This window comes from Rattus rattus, chromosome 18 (assembly GCF_011064425.1).
Source record: "Rattus rattus isolate New Zealand chromosome 18, Rrattus_CSIRO_v1, whole genome shotgun sequence".
NCBI classification, from domain to species: domain Eukaryota; kingdom Metazoa; phylum Chordata; class Mammalia; order Rodentia; family Muridae; genus Rattus; species Rattus rattus.
The window spans coordinates 6,928,064-6,946,223 of NC_046171.1; the positions used below are offsets into that span (position 1 = coordinate 6,928,064).

An 18,160-nucleotide genomic window follows, 5' to 3' on the forward strand; every position below is an offset into this window, starting at 1 on the left:
TATGGTTCTAAGGGAGGTGGCGCTAAGAGGGCGCAGCCCGAGGGCGGAGCCTAAGCTGCTAAAGGCTCAAAGTTGGCGCGCTGTCGGGTGATCCACGCGTGTGGGTGCAGGGCGAGGAGGGGCCGGAGAGCCCGAGACAGGGTTTCGGGATCTCTGTTTGGCCCTTGCGGGCTGCGTTCCTCCAGCGCGCAGTCACGCCCTCACCTGACCAGCGCAGGGAATTTCCAGTTCCTCACCCCCGCCTTTGAGGGAAAATGAAAGTGAAAGGAAACAGAGACTTGGTAGGGGAGATCGCAGCACCATGAAGCTTCTGCCCCTGCTCGTCGTTGTGGCACTGGGTGAGCGGACCCCATTCCTTCTCGTTTAGGAAAGGACACATTGGGAAGGAGAGGGAGGTGATCCCATCGCGGGTCTGAAGGGCGGGCCGGTCCCGGACACCCTGTGGCAGCCTGGTCACCGGAGCCCTCTCCCCCAGGCCTGGCGACCGTGGTGGTCTCGGCTGGACCACAGACGATTGAGTGCTGGTTCGTGGAGGATGCAGGTGGGGGTGGCCTGTCCAAGAAACCTGCCACATTGCTACTGCGCCATGGACCCAGGGGACCGCCGCCCCGGCCAGATCTTGACCCTAAGCTATACTTCAAGGTGGATGGTGAGTCTTCGGGACTCAGCTGCGTCTGTCGCCTCCTCTTAGCTCACGTAGGGTCCCCGGGCCTCAGTTTTCCCCTTTGTAAATAAGTTTGGATACTCTCTAAGTCGCTCACTACTTTGCTAGTTTGTGCCTTCCGGCCTGTGTACAGTCAGCACGTTTCCAGCGGGGCCTACCGCTACACCCTTCTCGGTTCCGCAGACCCGGCGGGAATGCTCCTGGCTGCCTTCAGGCGGTACCCCGCAGGCGCCCACGCCCCACACTGCGAGATGAGCAGCTACATCCCGTTCCCCGCCTCGGCGAAGTGGGCTAGGGGTCTGAGTCCGCAGCAGAACTGCTCGCGGGCCCTGGACGGGGATTGGCTGATGGTCAGCGTATCCGGCACGGTCTTCAGCCTCTCCAGCCTGCTGCGACCACTGCCGGAGCCTCAGCGGGAGCCTGTCTTCATCACCATGGCAACAGGTAGCCCCGAAGAGGAGCGGGAGATGGACGGGTAGCTTTTAAGGGTCTAGATCGGCCAATTCGGCGACTCGCCAAGAGTTGGAGGATCAGTATATTTTTTCTGTTAAGGGTTAGACTATCTTCACCTTTCATTGTAGGGGGAGAGTAAAATTGAAACCTGCTGTGGTTTGGGGGCGGGGCTTTGCAGAGGGACTGGGGAGGCGGTAAGGATGTCGGTTTCCAGAAACCAGAGTTTGAGAAATTCATAAGGTTAGGAGTCCCGACACCCGAGTTCTTTTCTGCACTCGTCCCAGGTTTCAAAAATCACACTTTGAGTCTCTTCAAAGCTCACTCTAGCCTAAGGACAGCCAGTCCAGCAAGGAACCTCTTCCAGAGGCTCTCGGCCATGGTCCTGAGTGCCTCAACGGTGGCCTCCAGTGGGCAGAAGGGACACGGCCGAAGCGGTGGATTCTCCTGCAAAGGCCACTGTCTCACTCACTAAATAGAATGCGGTGCAGCAGAGTTCCCAGAGGTCCACCACTTTGCTGTGCTGGACAGGGGAAGAGGGCACTCCATGGGCAGATGTGCAGAAATGGGGTAGATCTGTCTTGAACGCCTCTGAGCATCTGCTCTTCTCCTCGGGCACCACCTAACAGGAAGACAGAACCATCCACCTTTTCCATTTCTGGTGTTTTTATGCAAATACTCTCACCGAACTCCCTGAGTCCTTTGTCTTCATCATTTGAAACTCCTAAGGGGGACAGTCTGAAACCCTCAGCTCTGCCAGCACCTCCACTCTCAGCTCCACCCTATTCAGGCCCGTTGTGGGGACAGTAGTTCTCTCAAGAGAACCGGCCCTCACATCATTGGTCTTCATGGGGGATGGCGGTGGCGACCACAGCCTTTGTCCTATGGGTCTGTTTCTTCCCAACTGTAGAAAGTAGGTTCTTCCCAGTTACTTTTCTTTGTGGCAGTGAAGCAAGGCGCTGTGCTGTTCACTGATCCAATAAATGTTATTAGCACCAAGAGAAAGTTAGGACCCCGAGGCCCGAGGTTCCCAGATCAAGCTCCAGATAATTAGCAAAGAACATACTGAAAGCTTGGGTGTGTGAATCGCAGTGTGCAGGGTGGCCCTGTGTGCTCAGTGACGGGTGATCGATGAGAGGCTCAGCGTGTTTCTCACATCTGTTGTAGACAGTCCAGTCCCATGTGGCTCAGTGACTGTCAGTTATTTCCAAGTTGGTTTTACTTGTGTGTGTGTCTAGGTATGGGTCTGTGCATGTGAGTGCAGCTGCCTAGGGAATCTAGGAGCGGCCGTTGGATCCTCCAGAGCTGGGCTACAGGTGGCTGTGAGCCATGTGGCCTGGGTGCTGGGAACCCAACTTGGATCCCCAGAAGTGCAGGATTGGTTTAAAGTGCTGAGTCACCCTCTAGGCCCTTGTCTGGGCTCCTAGAGTGCTCTGGGCCAGGACTGACCGACCATTTCTCATAGACTCTGGGGTGAAATCAAGTCACTGTGTCCCCTCTTCCTCATCACATCAGGTCATTCCTGCTTGACTAGAAACCCATGAAAACGGGGTTGGGTAGATGGGTCATCAGTTAAGAGGACTGGCTGACCTTTCACACGGCAGGTCACGGCTGTAACTCTGTGTGCTACAGAGCAGTTGGCATGCTCACACAGACATACATACAGGCGGACACCAGTGCACGTAAAAATCTTATATAAAATAACCGTGACATGGCTTTATTCGTTGCTATCAGGCCCCTCCCCCCATCCCCAGGGGACTGAACCAGCATCAGGGAAGCTCTCTGTCACCTTCCAGAAGCTGCTGCAGCAGGCCTAGGCCGCCTCTCCTCAATGATTGTTTTCACAGAACACTAGGGTAGGAAATCACCCTGGTTTGGGTTCAGGGCCAGGCCTTGCTCGTGCTAGACACATAACTGGCCGTGGAGCTGCCCAGCCAGTGTCGAGTCTCAGTACTGAGTGCACACAGCACTTCGTTCCAACCACTCTTCTAGAAACATTACAGGCAGGCTGTACTAGGAATCTACATGCATATACAAATGACAGTAAAAAAGGGGTCAGGAATTGAAGAGGGGAAAGAGGGAGGGAAGGGAGAGATGTTGTCCTCTGAGGTGACTGAGTAAAGGCCCACACAGAGAGAACTGACTCCCGGAAGTCCTCTGACCGCCACATGCACACCATGCAGGAACACACACACACATAAGTGAAAATGTAAAAGACAGTATAGAAAACTTTAACTGTGGCTGGAGAGGGCTCTGATTTGTAAACTTCTTTTTTTTTTTTTTTTCTTTTTTTTTTCGGAGCTGGGGACGGAACCCAGGGCCTAGTGCTTGCTAGGTAAGCGCTCTACCACTGAGCTAAATCCCCAACCCCGATTTGTAAACTTCTTGTGCTCCGTGTACTGACCAGCCTCCTATAGGGGGTTTTATTAGCGAAAGTCAGGAATGAGACAGATTTGGTTAGCCAGAGGTATTAAATGGCAAATGGCATGACCATCACCACCTCAGTAGCTCAGCAGATTGGTGTAGCTGGTCTTTGTTACTGTGTGGGTTGTTCTTTTCCTGCCCTTTATCTGCTGGGTGTTACTCCCTACATAACTACATAGGAGAGGAGAGATAGAAGAGAGAGATCCCTGAGTCTAATTTCTTTTTGTTGCTTCTTTGAGCACGACTAACAAACTGCAGGCAACCCCCCCCCCCGCCGCCGCCGAATGGCCAATCTGCCCCTCCTCTTGTGGGGGGTGTCCTAGCATTTATGTACCCTCTGAAAAGCTCCCAGAATTCCAAGTATCACACAATCAGACGCCTCTGCTAGAGCACGAGGCAAATCAGTCAGCTGCCATGGACAGTCTGAAGCAGCCCTATCCCAGACCTGGGATTAAAATGAAAGCTTATCATGCCTCATGCTGTGGGATTTTGGTGGTGGTGGTGGTGTTTAAGAGACTGAAATCCCAGAATTCCCACCAGGTAGGTCCTGTTCTTACTGTGACTGGCCGTTACTCATTTTTGTTTGTTCTCGAGACTGGGTCTTAGGCAAGCTTGTCTGGAACTCATGGTAGTCCTCCCACCACGGTCTCCCATGTGCCGGGGTTATCAGTGTGCAGTCCTCCTGCCAGTTTCCCATGTGTTGGGGTTATCAGTATATGCAGTCCTCCCTCCATGGTCTCCCATGTGTCGGGGTTATCTGTGTGAGCCACTAAGTGCGGCTTCCGTTTCTCCTTTGGAGATTGGGGGAGGGAGCTGAGGCGTAGCTCAGTGGTAGGCCCATTGCCTGCTGTGTGTGACAGTCAGCACTGGATGCTCAGGCCTGTAATCCTGGCACTGGAGACACGGACAGGAGAGTCAAGAGATCTGTGACAGCTGTGCTACAGACTGCTCCCATGCATGAGGCCTTAGGGTCAGTCCTTAGCGCTGCAGCAGTAGTCACACACGCACACACGCCAGCCTCCCAACACACACATAGGAAAGAAAGGAGGAAGGCCAAAGTAAGGTAATCACTTATCTGTTGAGTTCCGGACTAGCTCATCGTGCAGAGTGAGTTTTAAGATACCCTGGGCAGGGGGTTGGGGATTTAGCTCAGTGGTAGAGCACTTGCCTAGCAAGTGCAAGGCCCTGGGTTCAATCCCCAGCTCCGGGGAAAGAAAAAAAAAAAAGATACCCTGGGCAGAGAGCGTGGGGGAGAGAGTGTGAGTGTGTGTGTGTGTGTGTGTGTGTGTGTGTGTGTGTGTGTGTGTGTTAGAGAGATTAGAGAGATGGCCCAACAGTTAAGAGCTTTGATGAGAGACTGTGGTCCTAATGCCTATATGATGGCTCACAGCCATCTATATGATGGCTCACAGCCATCTTTAACTCTAATTCCACGGGATCCAGTGCCCTCTGCTGGCCTCCTTTGGCACTGCACACACGTTGCACTTGCAGGCAGGGGAAACGCTCACCCTTAGACCCAGCCACCTATAGATTTTGAGAACTGTGTTTGGCAGTGTGTTCAGCACAGAATTTCCAGGGCTGTAATGCCCCGCCCCCATCACCTTGATTTACCCCTGTAGTAATACATGAAGTGTGGGTCTTCTGGAGCACGAGCGGGCCCTCAGCTCTGCTCCTCCCTTCTCCTTTCGTTCTCCCAATGCCCAGTGGTACTGACTGTCCTCACCCGTCACCCCACCCCTCGGATCCATCTGGGAAAGGATGCAGTGCTGGACCTGCGTTTTGCCTACGCGCCCCCTGCTCTGGAAGATGCTCCCTCTGTGGCCTCAGGGCCTCCTCCCTTTGGGCTGGAGTGGCGGCGCCAGCACAGGGGAAAGGGTCACCTGCTGCTGGCTGCAATTCCTGGGCTGCTTGAGAAAATGCCACCAGCCCGAGAAAAGGCTGTGGCATTTGCTGCTTGGGATGACGACGATGATCCCTGGGGCCCGTGGACTGGGAATGGGACCTTGTGGCTGCCAGCAGTGAGCCCTTCTCAGGAGGGTGTCTACCTGGCCACTGTACATCTGCCCTATCTGCAAGGACAGGTGTCCCTGGAGCTGACTGTGCACAGTGAGTCAGGGGATCATGGCAGGGGGGAGGGATGGTACTGAAGACAGCCGGGAGCCCTGGGTCTCTGAAAGCTTTAATGTGGGTTGTTGTGAAGTACTAATGGGGAGACAGCACCCTGCTAGTATCAGGGAAGCCACAAGGTAAACTGAGGGAGGGAGTGGATTCCCTCAGTTTCCTTTCCTCTTCTTTCTTCAGAGCCCCCGAGAGTGTCTCTAACACCAGCACCCATTGTGTGGGCTGCCCCAGGAGAGGCACCCCCAGAATTGCTCTGTCTTGTGTCCCACTTCTACCCTGAGGAGGGCTTGGAGGTGGAATGGGAGCTCAGAGGTGGCCCAGAAGGAAGTTCTAGAAAGGCTGAGGGGAAGACTTGGCTCTCCACTGTCCGTCACCATTCTGATGGCTCTGTCAGCCAGTCTGGGCACCTGCAGCTACCCCCAGTCACTGACAAGCAACATGGAGTTCGCTATGCCTGTCGGGTCCGCCACCCTAGCCTGCCCTCATCGGGGCGCAGTGCTGAAGTCACTCTGGAGGTGGCAGGTAATGGCCTGGGGAACACCTCAACCAGGGTGAGCCTCAGAAAACACCAAGCTCATTTGCACTGCTTCTGTTTGCTAGGCTTCTCCGGGCCCTCCATTGAGGACGGCATAGGCCTCTTCCTGTCTGCTTTTCTCCTTCTGGGCCTCTTCAAGGCACTAGGCTGGATGGGTAAGTGTGAGGCCTGCCCCCCACAAGACATACCCTGCCCACACTGAAGTCTCACCCACCCCTTCCTTCCTCAGGCATGCCCACCTCTCACCCCTCTCTCTTTCCCCATAGCTGCCTACCTGACCATTCCTAAAATCTTAAAGGAGAAGGCCTCAGCTACCAGCCTGACCGTTCCCAAAGACGAAAAGGTAAGAGTGCCTTGTTTCTGGGGCTTTACCTCCTCCTGCCAGTTATCCAGGGAGGGACGCTGGCTGCAGCAGCAGGTGGCGACTTCACAGGTACCTGGTCTGAATCCTTCCTCATCCTCAGTGTAGTTCACCTCAGACTTTCTGGCCTGGATCTGTTTCCTTGTGAGTAGTGATTTTTAAAAATTACGCAGGCGGTTCTGTCTGTTAGAGATTTAAGTCACACATTAGTAGCTACATTTAAAAAAAAAGCCAGGTGCGTTGGCCAGTGTTTCCAGGCATAGCGCCTCAGAGGCCCATGCAGAATCCTGAGTTCTAGGCTGCCACACACAAACCTTGGCTCACGGGGGAAGGGAGTAAAATGAAACAGGCAAAATTTAATCATATATTTTATTAAGTTTTTGTTGATACAGGTCTCATGTAGTTCAGGCTGCCCTCAACTTGTATATATAACTATAACTATATATATACACATATATATTATATACACATACACATATATACATACATACACACACACACACACACACACACACACACTTGAAGATGACACGCCCCCACACCCCCACTCCTGCCTTGGTTTTTTCAGACAGGATTTCTCTGTGTAGCCCTGGCTGTCCTGGAACTCACTCTGTAGAGCAGGCTGGCCTGGAACTGACAGATCTGCCTGCCTCTTTCTTAGGATTAAAGGCGTGGCCACCACTGCCAGCTTTCTGAGGGCAATCTTAAAACTCCTCCCCCTCCTGCCTCCACTCCCTAAATGCTAGGATTAACCAAGTGTTACCACACTCCATTACTGGACCTTTGTAATTTTCAGAAGTTACATTTTTTTATTTGTGTGGGACTGTGCATAATACAGCACACATGTGGAAGTCAAAAAACAGTTTGTGGGAGTTTTCTCCTTCTACCCTGGAGGTCTTGGGGATCAAACTCAGAAAGGCAAGTACCTTTACCCCTGAGCCACCCCACTAGCCACATCTTTCTTCCTCTTAAAGATTTTCTCCTATGTTTGCATATGAATGTGTGCAGTGTGTTACCCCCTGTGGTTGGATGTCAGAGGACAACTCTTGGGAACCAGTTTGCTCCTACAACCTTGTAGGATCCTGGATCAAACTCAAACCAGCAATTGATTCTGTCTGCTGAGCATCTCCCAGCATAAGTTTTTATTTTAAAGTGCAGAGGACAATCAGGATTTATTACAGAGTCAAGTGGGGTACCACCAAAGCAGGAGAGAAGGCAGCGGACAAAGAGACTGTTAAGGAGGGAAACTCTCGTGACCAGGGAGACCACCGTGCTGCCTCCAAGTCCGAATCTCACCCATCCAGACAGTTTAAACCTGTAAACAACATACGGAACTCCAAAACTCAGGGCACAGCCCAGGGGTGGGGCTCAGCTGACCCACGGGCTCCTCTAGAAGACTCAGGAGCTAGGACACAGGACTGTGTCTGGCAGGTGGGAAACGCCAGCCCCATCCCGCTCCCATGTCTCTTAACTATGAGTGTTTTTTAGGTTAACCAGGAGGAACTCACTCCTAATACTTCAAATTCCCCACTTCTTCCTTCTCTTGCAGAAGTCAGAGTGAAGACACTGGTCTGTGGAAGCCACCCTCATCTCTGGTCCAAATGACTCCAGTAGCCCCTGCCCCAGAACAAGAGAGGGGTGCCTCATACCCTCTTTTCCCTCCATTAAATGGCTCAGGCTCAGGTTTTTTTTTTTTTTTTTTTTAAATCTTCTTGATTGTGTTCTTGTTTTTAGACAAGGTCTGAAGGTCTGGCCTGGACCCTCACCAAGCCAACCACGATGTCCTCGAAGTCCAAGAGCTCCACCTGTCTCTCTTCCTCCAGAGTAACAAGTGGCATTGGACATCTTGCCTAAGGGTGTTTTGTTTGCTTGTTTGTGTTTTTTTTTTTTTTTAAGACAAATCTAGCATTCTTAACGTTTGGAGGTAGTGGTTCTCAAAATTTTTGGTTCTAATACATGTTTAAAATGACCAAGAAGCCCAACAAATTTTTTGTTATGTGGGCTACAGCTATTGGAATAGAACTAAAATTTTAAAATGTGGGGGAGAAAAAGCGAGGCTTAGTTAGTGGCACACTCACTTGACCCTGGCAAGGCACGTGGCAGAGGCACGTGGATTTCTGATTTCCATGCCAGCCTGGTCTACAATAAGGAGTTTCAGGTCAGTCAGGGTGTCCTAGCGGGCTTTGTTGAGAGAACCAAATACAAGAACATATATTCACAGGTCAAGAAGAACCACTGGGGGTTGAGTGGTAGAGCGCTTGCTTAGCAAGCGCAAGGCCCTGGGTTCCGTCCTCACCTGGGGTGGGGCACTACTGTATGCCCTAGAGAGGCGGTTCTTAGCCTGTAGGTCATGACCCCTTTAAGTCCATCGGGAATACCAGACATTTATTTACATTAGGATTCACAACAGTAGCAAAATCAGTTTCGAAGTAACAAAAGAATTTTACAACTAGAGGAACGGTGTTATAGGACTGTAACATTAGGAAGGTTGAGAACCACTGCCCAGGGAATTGACGATAGGGCCACATAGCATCTTAGCGTTCTAGGGACCTTTGGGACAACCCACAACAGTAGTCTAGAGACGAAGGGGTCCATGTGTCGCCTATGGAGGACTAATGCCTACCTCTCCAGCCGTCCATTCGTACCACAGAGTTTCCTTTGCCTCGTCCTTTCACGAGCGTCCCCCGTGCAGTCCACCGGCTGTACTTAAAGGATGGCTGTCCTCTCCTGTCTGCCGGGCCTCGTGAGCCAATAAAGTCTTTTAGAGTTTTCATGAGGGTCTCTCGTTCTCTGGTTTCCAAGCACAGCCAACATCTTGGTCCCCCTCCAGTCTTCCCACACGCGCGGCGATGACACAGCCATCCTAGGAACTGAGTGCGCTCTGGCGCACCGCGAGAGCCGGACGCCCGGAGCGACGGACCAGAGTAGAACCGGAAGTGGCGCACTAGCCGACTTCCGTCCCCCTCCCCGCGCGAGTGGGCGGGCTTAAGGGCGGCTCGGAAAACCCGGCGCGGATTTGCTCCGCTGCACTCGTGCTGGCGCGGGTGGTGTCATTCTGGGGCCGCAGTAACGGGGTCGCGCCCTCACTAGGGCGCTTCCCTCGGGAGTTGCTGCACTCACTGCTCTCGTTAGAGAAAGTGATTTAAAATCCCGTACTTGCCCTCCCGTGGAGGCTTGAGACAGGACCCTGACCTCCCGCCTGCCTGTGCTGGGAGGCATGGGCTTCGGAATCCCCGAGTAGGGTAGTAGGGGACAGTGGAGTGGGGCACCTGGAGACTGCGTCCCAGCCCCTGGCATCCAGCACTCCCCTAGTCGGTAGCCCTGGCTCCTGTCCTCACTTCCTTCCCTTTTTGGCTCCTGCTGTCGGGCGGACGCGGGGAGGGGGGAAGCGGAAAGGGCGGGAGGGCCCGGGAGCCCGGCGGGGTGCAGGAGGGGGCATCGCGGAAAAGCCAGGGAGGGGACTCGGTAGAGGGCCAGAGACCGACAAGAACAGAGGCTCGGGACCCGCGCGCAGCCCCTCACCCTTCCCGAGCAGGTCAGAGCTGGAGCACCGGGTGACCCTGCCCATTCCGCAGTAGTTATGCCCCTAACCCCTAGCACGCCCCGAGGGCTCGGGTTTCCCTACTCCGGTATCTCCCCTCCCCCCAGCCTTCCTGAGGGACTCCCACCCAGGTCCCTTCGTGCCCGAGTCCCCACGCCCGTCTGACTCCACCCCAATCCCACCCGTCTCTCCCCAGGCGCCCCCAATGGCCCGACCCCGCTGATTCCTTCTCTCGGCCATGCTCCCGCGGCCCCTGCGGCTGCTTTTGGACACGAACCCCCCCGGGGGAGTCGTGCTGAGCAGCTTCCGGAGCCGGGACCCCGAAGAGGGTGGGGACCCAGGTGGCCGGGCCGTGGGCGGGGGGCAGGAGGAAGAGGAGGAGGAAGAAGAAGAGGTGAGACGCGGGTGGCGGGAGGAAAGGCATTAAGTATTTCTGAGACTCTTCTCTTGGTGTCTCTGGGTCCCTCGGTCTCTTCCTCCCTGCCTCCCTTTCACCCCGCCACGCTCTTTCTCTGGATATCTGTCCCCTGGCTGCGGGTCCTGGTGTCTCTGAAGTTCGCCCTGTCCCTCTGACTCGGAACCCGCCCGCAGGAACCTGCCGAGTTCCTGCCTGGAATGTCTGGCTGGCAGGCAGGATGGCCGTGCCTGCGGGGCTCAGGCCCCCTCTGCCCATACCTGCCTCTGACGGCTGCCACTGGGCAGTTAGTTGTGTCTTGGTCCCTGTCTCCCTCCTCGTTTTTGTTTGGCTGGGAGGGGTTTGTTTCCACAGTAACCAGCTCCTCAGACTCTAGGATTGGGGAGGGAAGCCTCTGGTTTCACCGCCTCTTCCCCCACCCCCCGGTGCTCAATAAAGGGCAGCGAGCCAAGAGGTTCTGGCACCTGGAGAGATGATCCCAGGATAGGTAGAGCGTGGTCATCTTCGTCCTTAGGGACTAGTAGTTGTGACTGTAGCTGCAGGATTTAGGGTTTCAGGAGGGTTCAGAAGTTAGAATCGGAGCCTGAGGACCCAGACTTCTGGGCCCCGACATTGGTAAAGTTAGGGTGACTGGCAAGGCTGGTTTTTCGGGATCGGTCGGGGGAGGGGCTAGGGCCACATGACTCTTAGTCTACCGCCCCCACCCCCCCATCATCCCTACTTCCCCTTCTTCTTGTAACTGGGATTGGAGCCGCCACCTTCAGGGGGTCCCCAGTGCTGAGATTGAGTGGAAGCTGTATTGGGGACCCGGGGAAGGGAGTCTGGGGAGTTTGGGCTCCTCTGGTTCAGTCAGGGAGGGCGGGTCTTGTGAAGTTTCAGCTTCAGGTCTCTCCGCCTTTGGCTTTGCGCTTCTTCGGGCGCTCTGCTTGTGACTTTGTACCCCGCTTTTCTGCTGTGTTGGGCTCAGCTGTGGGGGCAAGGGGATTTGGGGGTGACCAGAAGTGGGGTTCCTGCATTCAATTGAAATCCCGACTCCAACCTCTTCAACGGAGCTCTGAGGTGGCTAGGGGGGCTGTCTGAGCCCCAGGGGGGGGGTAGACCTGGGGTCACCAGTACCCTCTACCCCTCGCACTCGCTGGTATTGTCCCCCGACATCGCAGGTGAGGGGTGCAGAGGGAGGAGCAGGGCCTGGGGACGATGGCTGGGGACTGGAGGTGCTGTGGAACTCACTTCCTCTTCTTGCTCCTCCAGGCTTCTGTGTCAGTCTGGGATGAGGAGGAGGATGGTGCGACCTTTACTGTCACAAGCCGCCAGTATAGGCCTCTTGATCCCTCGGTGAGATCATGAGTTTTTTTGTTTTTTTTTTTTTTTTTTTTTTTTTGGCCAGAGCACTAGATTGGAGGTCTGGTAGCACTCTTGTGATTTAAGCCATGTCTGAACTCTGAACTGTGGCAAAAAAAAAAAAAAAAAAAAAAAAAAAAGCTAGATCTGGACTATCCTAGATGTTGTTTAGCAGTAAGATTGAGGAGACCGTCAGTGAGACACCCTTCATGTTCTCCAGGTCCCCTTGCCTCCCCTCGCCTCCTCCCGAAGGCTCCGTGCTGGTACTCTGGAGGCCCTGGTCAGACACCTCTTGGATGCCAGGACATCAGGGGCTGACATGACGTTCACTCCAGCCTTGCTGGCCACCCACCGGGCCTTTACCTCCACTCCTGCCCTGTTTGGGCTTGTGGCTGACAGGTCAGGGGCCAAGGGTGAGGAGGCTCCTGGATTCCCTCTGAGTAACTCTCAGCACCCTGGTGGGGGCTGAAAAAGCTGCAAGGTAGACTCTCTCCTCCTTCCCAGGCTGGAAGCCCTCGAATCGCATCCTCCGGGCGAGCTAGAGAGGACCACAGGGTGAGTGGCCCTGTCTGAACCGCAGTCTGCTCAGAGGGAGCTGAGGCTGGACCTCTGACCCCTGGCTGGTTCCCCTTCTCTCAGGGTAGCCATCTCTGTACTTTCAACCTGGCTGGCCTCTCACCCTGAGGATTTTGGCTCTGAGGTCAAGGGTCAACTTGACCGGCTTGAGAGCTTCTTGCTTCGGACAGGGTATGCAGCACGGGAGGGTGTTGTGGGGGGCAGTGCTGACCTCGTCCGAAACCTCCGGGCCCGGGTGGACCCCCGGGCCCCCGACCTTCCTAAGCCCCTGGCCCTTCCTGACGATTCCCCTGCTGACCCCACGGATGTCCTGGTGTTCCTCGCTGACCACTTGGCCGAACAGCTGACCCTGCTTGATGCGGTGAGACCTTGACCTTTGACCCCACGTACTCTGACCCCCCTCACTAACCTCTCCTTGGCTCCAGATCCTTTTCTTGCTTCCAATTCTCCTGGTGCAGTCCCCTTTTCTGTCTGCTTCTCTGACCCTTCTCTTCCCTTTGCTCCTTGGCTGTTGTCCCCTTTGAACTCTGGCCCCACTGGTCCCCGGCCACTTAAGAGCCTCAGATCCCTGATACTGGAAACTTGCCTGGCTTGACTCTAAATTTTAACCTATGACCTCTGCCCTGCAGGAGCTGTTTCTCAATCTGATCCCCTCTCAGTGTTTGGGAGGCCTATGGGGTCACAGAGACCGGCCAGGACATTCTCATCTCTGCCCGTCTGTCCGAGCCACCGTCACGCAGTTCAACAAGGTGGCGGGGGCAGTAGTTAGCTCTGTCCTGGGGGCCACCCCAACTGGAGAGGGGCCAAGAGAGGTGACTGTGAGGCCACTCCGACCCCCACAGAGGGCCCGGCTCCTGGAGAAGTGGATCCGTGTGGCTGAGGTGAGAGGGAACAGCCCTGCTGCCTGGGGACTCTTCTGTGGAGGAGAGAGGGACCCTCGAGCCTTGACTCTGCGTGCTCGGGTCCTCACAGGAATGCCGCCTGCTTAGGAACTTCTCCTCAGTGTATGCTGTTGTGTCCGCTCTGCAGTCCAGCCCTATCCATAGGCTTCGGGCGGCCTGGGGGGAGACAACCAGGTAGGACTGAGGTGCCTGAGGCCTGGGGCACAGAAGCTTCCGAACCCAGGCCTGTGCTCAGGGCCTGTTCTTCCTCTCTAGGGACAGCCTCAGGATCTTTTCCAGCCTGTGCCAGATTTTCTCAGAGGAGGATAATTATTCCCAGAGCAGAGAGCTCCTCATGCAGGTGAGGGCAGTCTTGCTTTCCCCATCCTCCACACCTCCTCCTCCCTTCCCAGCTCCCTCCTCCCCAACTCCCTCCTCCCCTGCTCCCTCCTCCCCAGCTCCCTCCTCCCCTGCTCCCCCCAACCCCCATATCATCTTCGTTTTGTCACCCCCAGGAAGTAAAGCTGCAGCCCCCTGTGGAGCCACACTCCAAGAAGGCCCCAAGGTCTGGCTCCAGGGGTGGGGTGAGTGCCCAGTTGGGCTGGGATGTTGTGGCTTACCTGGTGAGGTGAGTAGACAGTTGTGCCTGAAGGGCATGAGAGAAGGGCTCACATCCCGATCTCTGCCTGCAGGGTGTGGTTCCGTACCTGGGAACCTTCCTGAAGGGTCTCGTGATGCTGGATGCAGCCTCCAAGGATGAGCTGGAGGTCAGTGTGTGTGTGTGTGTGTGTGTGTGTGTGTGTGTGTGTGTGTGTGTGTGTGTGTGCGCGCGCCCCTGGGTGGTCCAACAAGTGCCCCTTAGGGTCAGTCAGACGACCTTCCAAAGAGAGGCTACAGGCAGGAGAAACAGTGCAGTCTCTCAAGTCAGGTTCTGTTACCATGGGAAGTAGTTCAACCTCTGTATGTCCTCAGTGGTCTGTCGGTATCTGCCCGACTGTCTGGACGCCGGCCTGTTAGTGGGAGGGATACATTTGTCAATGCATTCATATTTGTCAAGGGTTTACAGCATATTGGCAACGCCAGCACACACAGTTTATTAAATGCACGAAGACTGAGTAGCTGGTGTGAGTGACCCCCTGGCATGTTCCATCCCCAGCGTTGTAAACAGAATGAAATGCTGAGGTTTCCAGAAAGTCCTTGTCCCACTGTGAGCTCCGTTTTTCCATCTAGAAGCTAGATTAGATGCTCTGTCAGTGTCCAGTGGAGCTGGGTACTGCCTGTAATCTCAGTACTGGGGATCAGAGGCTGCCGGTTTTTCTGACTGAGAGGCTAGCCTGCCTACACTGTCTGTTTTTAAAGATTTAGTTTGCCAAGCATGCTGGCACACACCTTTAATCTCTGTACTCAGGATGCAGGTGGGGGGGTGGGCAGATCTCTATGACTTCAGGCTAGCCTGGTCTACATAGTGAGTTCAGGACCAGCCAAGGCTACACAGTGAGAGCATCTCAAAAACAAACAAAAAAGGATCAAGTCAAGATGGGTTTAGGTCTGAGATGTGAATGGGAGGGGGAGGAGGGGTGCGATGCCAAGGTTTGAGTGGCTGGTGCACTGGCTGTGTTTGGGGAAGGGGGGTGTTCTCTCTGATACCTGTGTGAGCAGGATTAGCCATTTACCCCTCTCCCACTGCCCTTGCAGAATGGCTACATCAATTTTGACAAGCGGAGGAAGGTGAGAGGAATGTGGGGGCTCGGGGCTGGGTGGTGGATCTCTCTCTCTGTGTGTGTGTGTGTGTCCCGGGGGTGGGGGGTGGGGAAGGGAGGTGAAGTCAGGGGCCCTGAGTTTTGGCTCCTGCAGTCTGAAGCCTCCTTCCCAGGAGTTTGCTGTCCTTTCTGAGCTGCTGCGCCTCCAGAACGAATGTCGTGGCTATGACCTCCGACCTAACCCTGATATCCAGCAATGGCTCCAGGGCCTCCAGCCATTAACTGAAGCTCAGAGGTGACTGGCTGGGTCTGGTGGTTGGGTTCTAGGACTCTGGCTCGGGGGTGGGGTCGGGTGTGTGTGTTGGTGGCACGCCCTGACCTCTCTGCCTATGGCTGCCCTGTCCAGTCACCATGTATCCTGTGAAGTGGAGCCATCTGGTACCATTGATTCCCCCGCGGCAAGGACGCTTCGGCCAGCACTAGTCATCACACAGTGGACGGAGTGAGGACACAACTGGCTGGCTGGGAGCCGGTTTCACGGGCAGGGACTTGCCACTGCCCCTGTCACTGTCTGATTTCTTGCCTCTGCAGAGTTCTGGGCTCCGTTGGAGGCCCCACCCCGCTTGTGTCCTGGGATCGGCCCACTGTGGGGGGAGATGAGGTGCCAGGAACCCCGGCCCCTCTGCTGACTCGCCTCGCCCAGGTGAGCCTGCTCTTGCGTCTGACCCCATCAGGACTTTTCTCTTCTGCCTCCCAACGTTCATGACCTCACCTGTTTGCCCCTAGCACATGAAGTGGCCGTCTGTCTCATCTCTGGACTCTGCCCTGGAAAGCAGCCCCTCCCTGCACAGCCCTGCTGACCCTGGCCACCTCTCTCCTCCAGCCTCCTCCCCTAGGCCTTCTCGGGGTCACCGACGCTCAGCCTCCTGCGGGTCTCCGTTGAGTGGGGGCACAGGAGAGGGGGCCTCCAGGAGTGCTGGATGTGGGGGCGGGGTATCTGGGCCAGGGTCCTCTGATTGCCGAATCATCCGAGTCCAGATGGAGCTTGGGGAGGATGGCAGCGTCTACAAGAGCATCCTGGTGAGGGAGCCTGGGGCTGGGCAGGGTGGGAAGGACCTTACCTTGTTAGGCATTAGTCTTGGGTTTGGGTAGCCAGAAGGGCTCAACTGTAGTTTCATGGGACTCAGGCCGTTGTTTGATGCAACTGTGCATTAGCAGGCCCCACCCTGAGTTTCCAGGAGCTGTTGCTCTGGGAACCATGTGGGCCGGCTGATGGGGCACTGGCAGCCACTATATTGGGTTTCTTGTTTATTTATTTTTTTTCCGAGACTGGATTTCTCTGTGCCGTCCTGGCTGTCCTGGAGCTCATTCTGTAGACCAGGCTGGCCTTGAACTCAGAGATCTGCCTGCCTCTGCCTCCCAATTGCTGGGATTTAAAACACAGGCCACCACTGCCTGTGTCTTATTTATTTTAAACGATTAGACACAGGTGACCTGTTTTGGTTGGGCTAAAAGGATGGGAAACAGGTCATCATGGTATATTTATTGCCCCCCCCCCACTGACCCCCAAGACAGGGTCTCACTGTGTAGCTCTGGCTATCTTGGAACTCACTCTGTAGACCAGGCTGGCCTCAAACTCAGAGATTCCCCCTCCCTGCCTCTGACTCCCAAGCGCTGAGATTTAAAGGCACGCGCCATGACCGCCCGGCTTTTTTATTGTTCTTTTGTCTCTTCGTCAAGGTGACAAGCCAGGACAAGGCCCCAAGTGTTATTAGCCGCGTCCTTAAGAAAAACAATCGTGATTCTGCTGTGGCTTCAGAGTTTGAGCTGGTGCAGCTGCTACCCGGGGATCGAGGTGAACAGGCTGGAGGGAAGGCACACTGAAGGGAGGCCCTCATAGCTGACACTCGTGAATGCTTCACTCCCTCTTCTGAACCCACAGAGCTGACCATCCCACACTCGGCTAACGTCTTCTATGCCATGGACGGCGCATCTCACGACTTCCTCCTGCGGCAGCGGAGAAGACCATCTGCTGTCACCTCGGGGTCCCACAGCGGCCCCTCTGCCTCAGGAACTCCTCCAAGCGAGGGAGGAGGGGGCTCCTTTCCCAGGATCAAGGCCACAGGGAGGAAGATTGCACGGGCACTGTTCTGAGGATGAAGTCCTGTTGGTTTACATAGCAACTCATACCAGGAGTGAGCAGCCACACAGGGTGGCCCTTCTACCCGAGCAGAAATCCCAAAAGGCGGCCAGCCACCCTGGTACAGTAAAGTCACCTGTTTACGAAACCACTGCGAAAAAGCCGGCCCTGTGGGACTGGTGATCATGTAACCAAGTTGGATAACTGCATATAGCTTCCTCCTCTGGGGAACGTGGCACGCCATCTGTGCTGGAAAGAGTATTAGCCACTGCCACGTGACAGCCTGTGAAGGGCCAAGGGAAGGCCTAGAGGCTGAGCCCAGGGCAGAGGGCAGTGACAAGAGGTTCTGTTGGGGGTTTCCTTGTCCCGCTTTGGGGGTTCTTGCCACTGTGATAACACTAAGAGAATAAACCAAAACACTACCTGAATCCTGTTCCTGTCCTTCAGTGTGCGGAGCTGGGGAGTGGGTGGGGAGTAGTGATTCTGCTCCCAGGAGGTACCTGGTATAGCTCAGTGGCAAAGGGCATGGTGGGATGCGTGAGGCCCTGGGCGCCATCCTCGGACCCGAGAACGAGATACTGGTGAAAGGAGACCCAGGGATTCCTTCACTCCTGGCTCCTTTATACATTCCCGTTTGTCTTGTCAAAGACCCTCAGAAGCAGGGGCTCCTGAATGACAGTTATTTCTCGGGGCAGATCTATAGGAAATAATTTAGGGCAAAGAAACCCAATAACGGCTATGTGGAGGTGACGTAAGAATTTGGAAGGAGGACTGGAGAGATGGCTCAACGGTTAAGAGCACTGACTGCTCTTCCAGAGGTCCTGAGTTCAATTCCCAGCAACCATAGGGTGGCTCACAACCATGGGATCTGACGCTCTTTTCTGGTGTGTCTGAGGACAGCGACCGTGTATTTATATATAATAAATAAATTTAAAAAAAAAGAATTTTGAAGGAATTTCAGATTAGTTAAAAGTTACATTCTAACCAATCCTAAGAAGACAGAGGTAATCA

The 18,160-nt window shown here is 54.8% G+C and overlaps 2 protein-coding genes across 2 annotated transcripts; both read left to right on the plus strand.

Annotated features, from left to right (window-relative positions):
* The first annotated feature begins 47 nt into the window (after positions 1-47).
* Tapbp (TAP binding protein) lies at positions 48-9,328 on the plus strand. The gene is made up of 8 exons (XM_032889202.1): positions 48-338; positions 476-649; positions 848-1,108; positions 5,243-5,644; positions 5,840-6,181; positions 6,260-6,349; positions 6,461-6,537; positions 8,105-9,328. Exons 1-8 carry the CDS (start codon positions 302-304, stop codon positions 8,114-8,116), a joined length of 1,395 nt encoding a protein of 464 aa, XP_032745093.1. The 5' UTR covers positions 48-301; the 3' UTR covers positions 8,117-9,328.
* Positions 9,329-9,520: 192 nt separating this feature from the next.
* On the plus strand, positions 9,521-17,577 carry Rgl2 (ral guanine nucleotide dissociation stimulator like 2). The gene is made up of 18 exons (XM_032889204.1): positions 9,521-10,090; positions 10,293-10,490; positions 11,763-11,846; positions 12,073-12,251; positions 12,357-12,407; positions 12,492-12,789; positions 13,058-13,309; positions 13,401-13,504; positions 13,586-13,670; positions 13,825-13,893; positions 14,002-14,076; positions 15,005-15,037; positions 15,183-15,304; positions 15,416-15,511; positions 15,601-15,712; positions 15,796-16,089; positions 16,750-16,864; positions 16,952-17,577. The coding sequence occupies exons 2-18, from the start codon at positions 10,335-10,337 to the stop codon at positions 17,161-17,163; spliced, it is 2,337 nt and encodes a 778-aa protein (XP_032745095.1). The 5' UTR covers positions 9,521-10,090; positions 10,293-10,334; the 3' UTR covers positions 17,164-17,577.
* Positions 17,578-18,160: the final 583 nt, after the last annotated feature.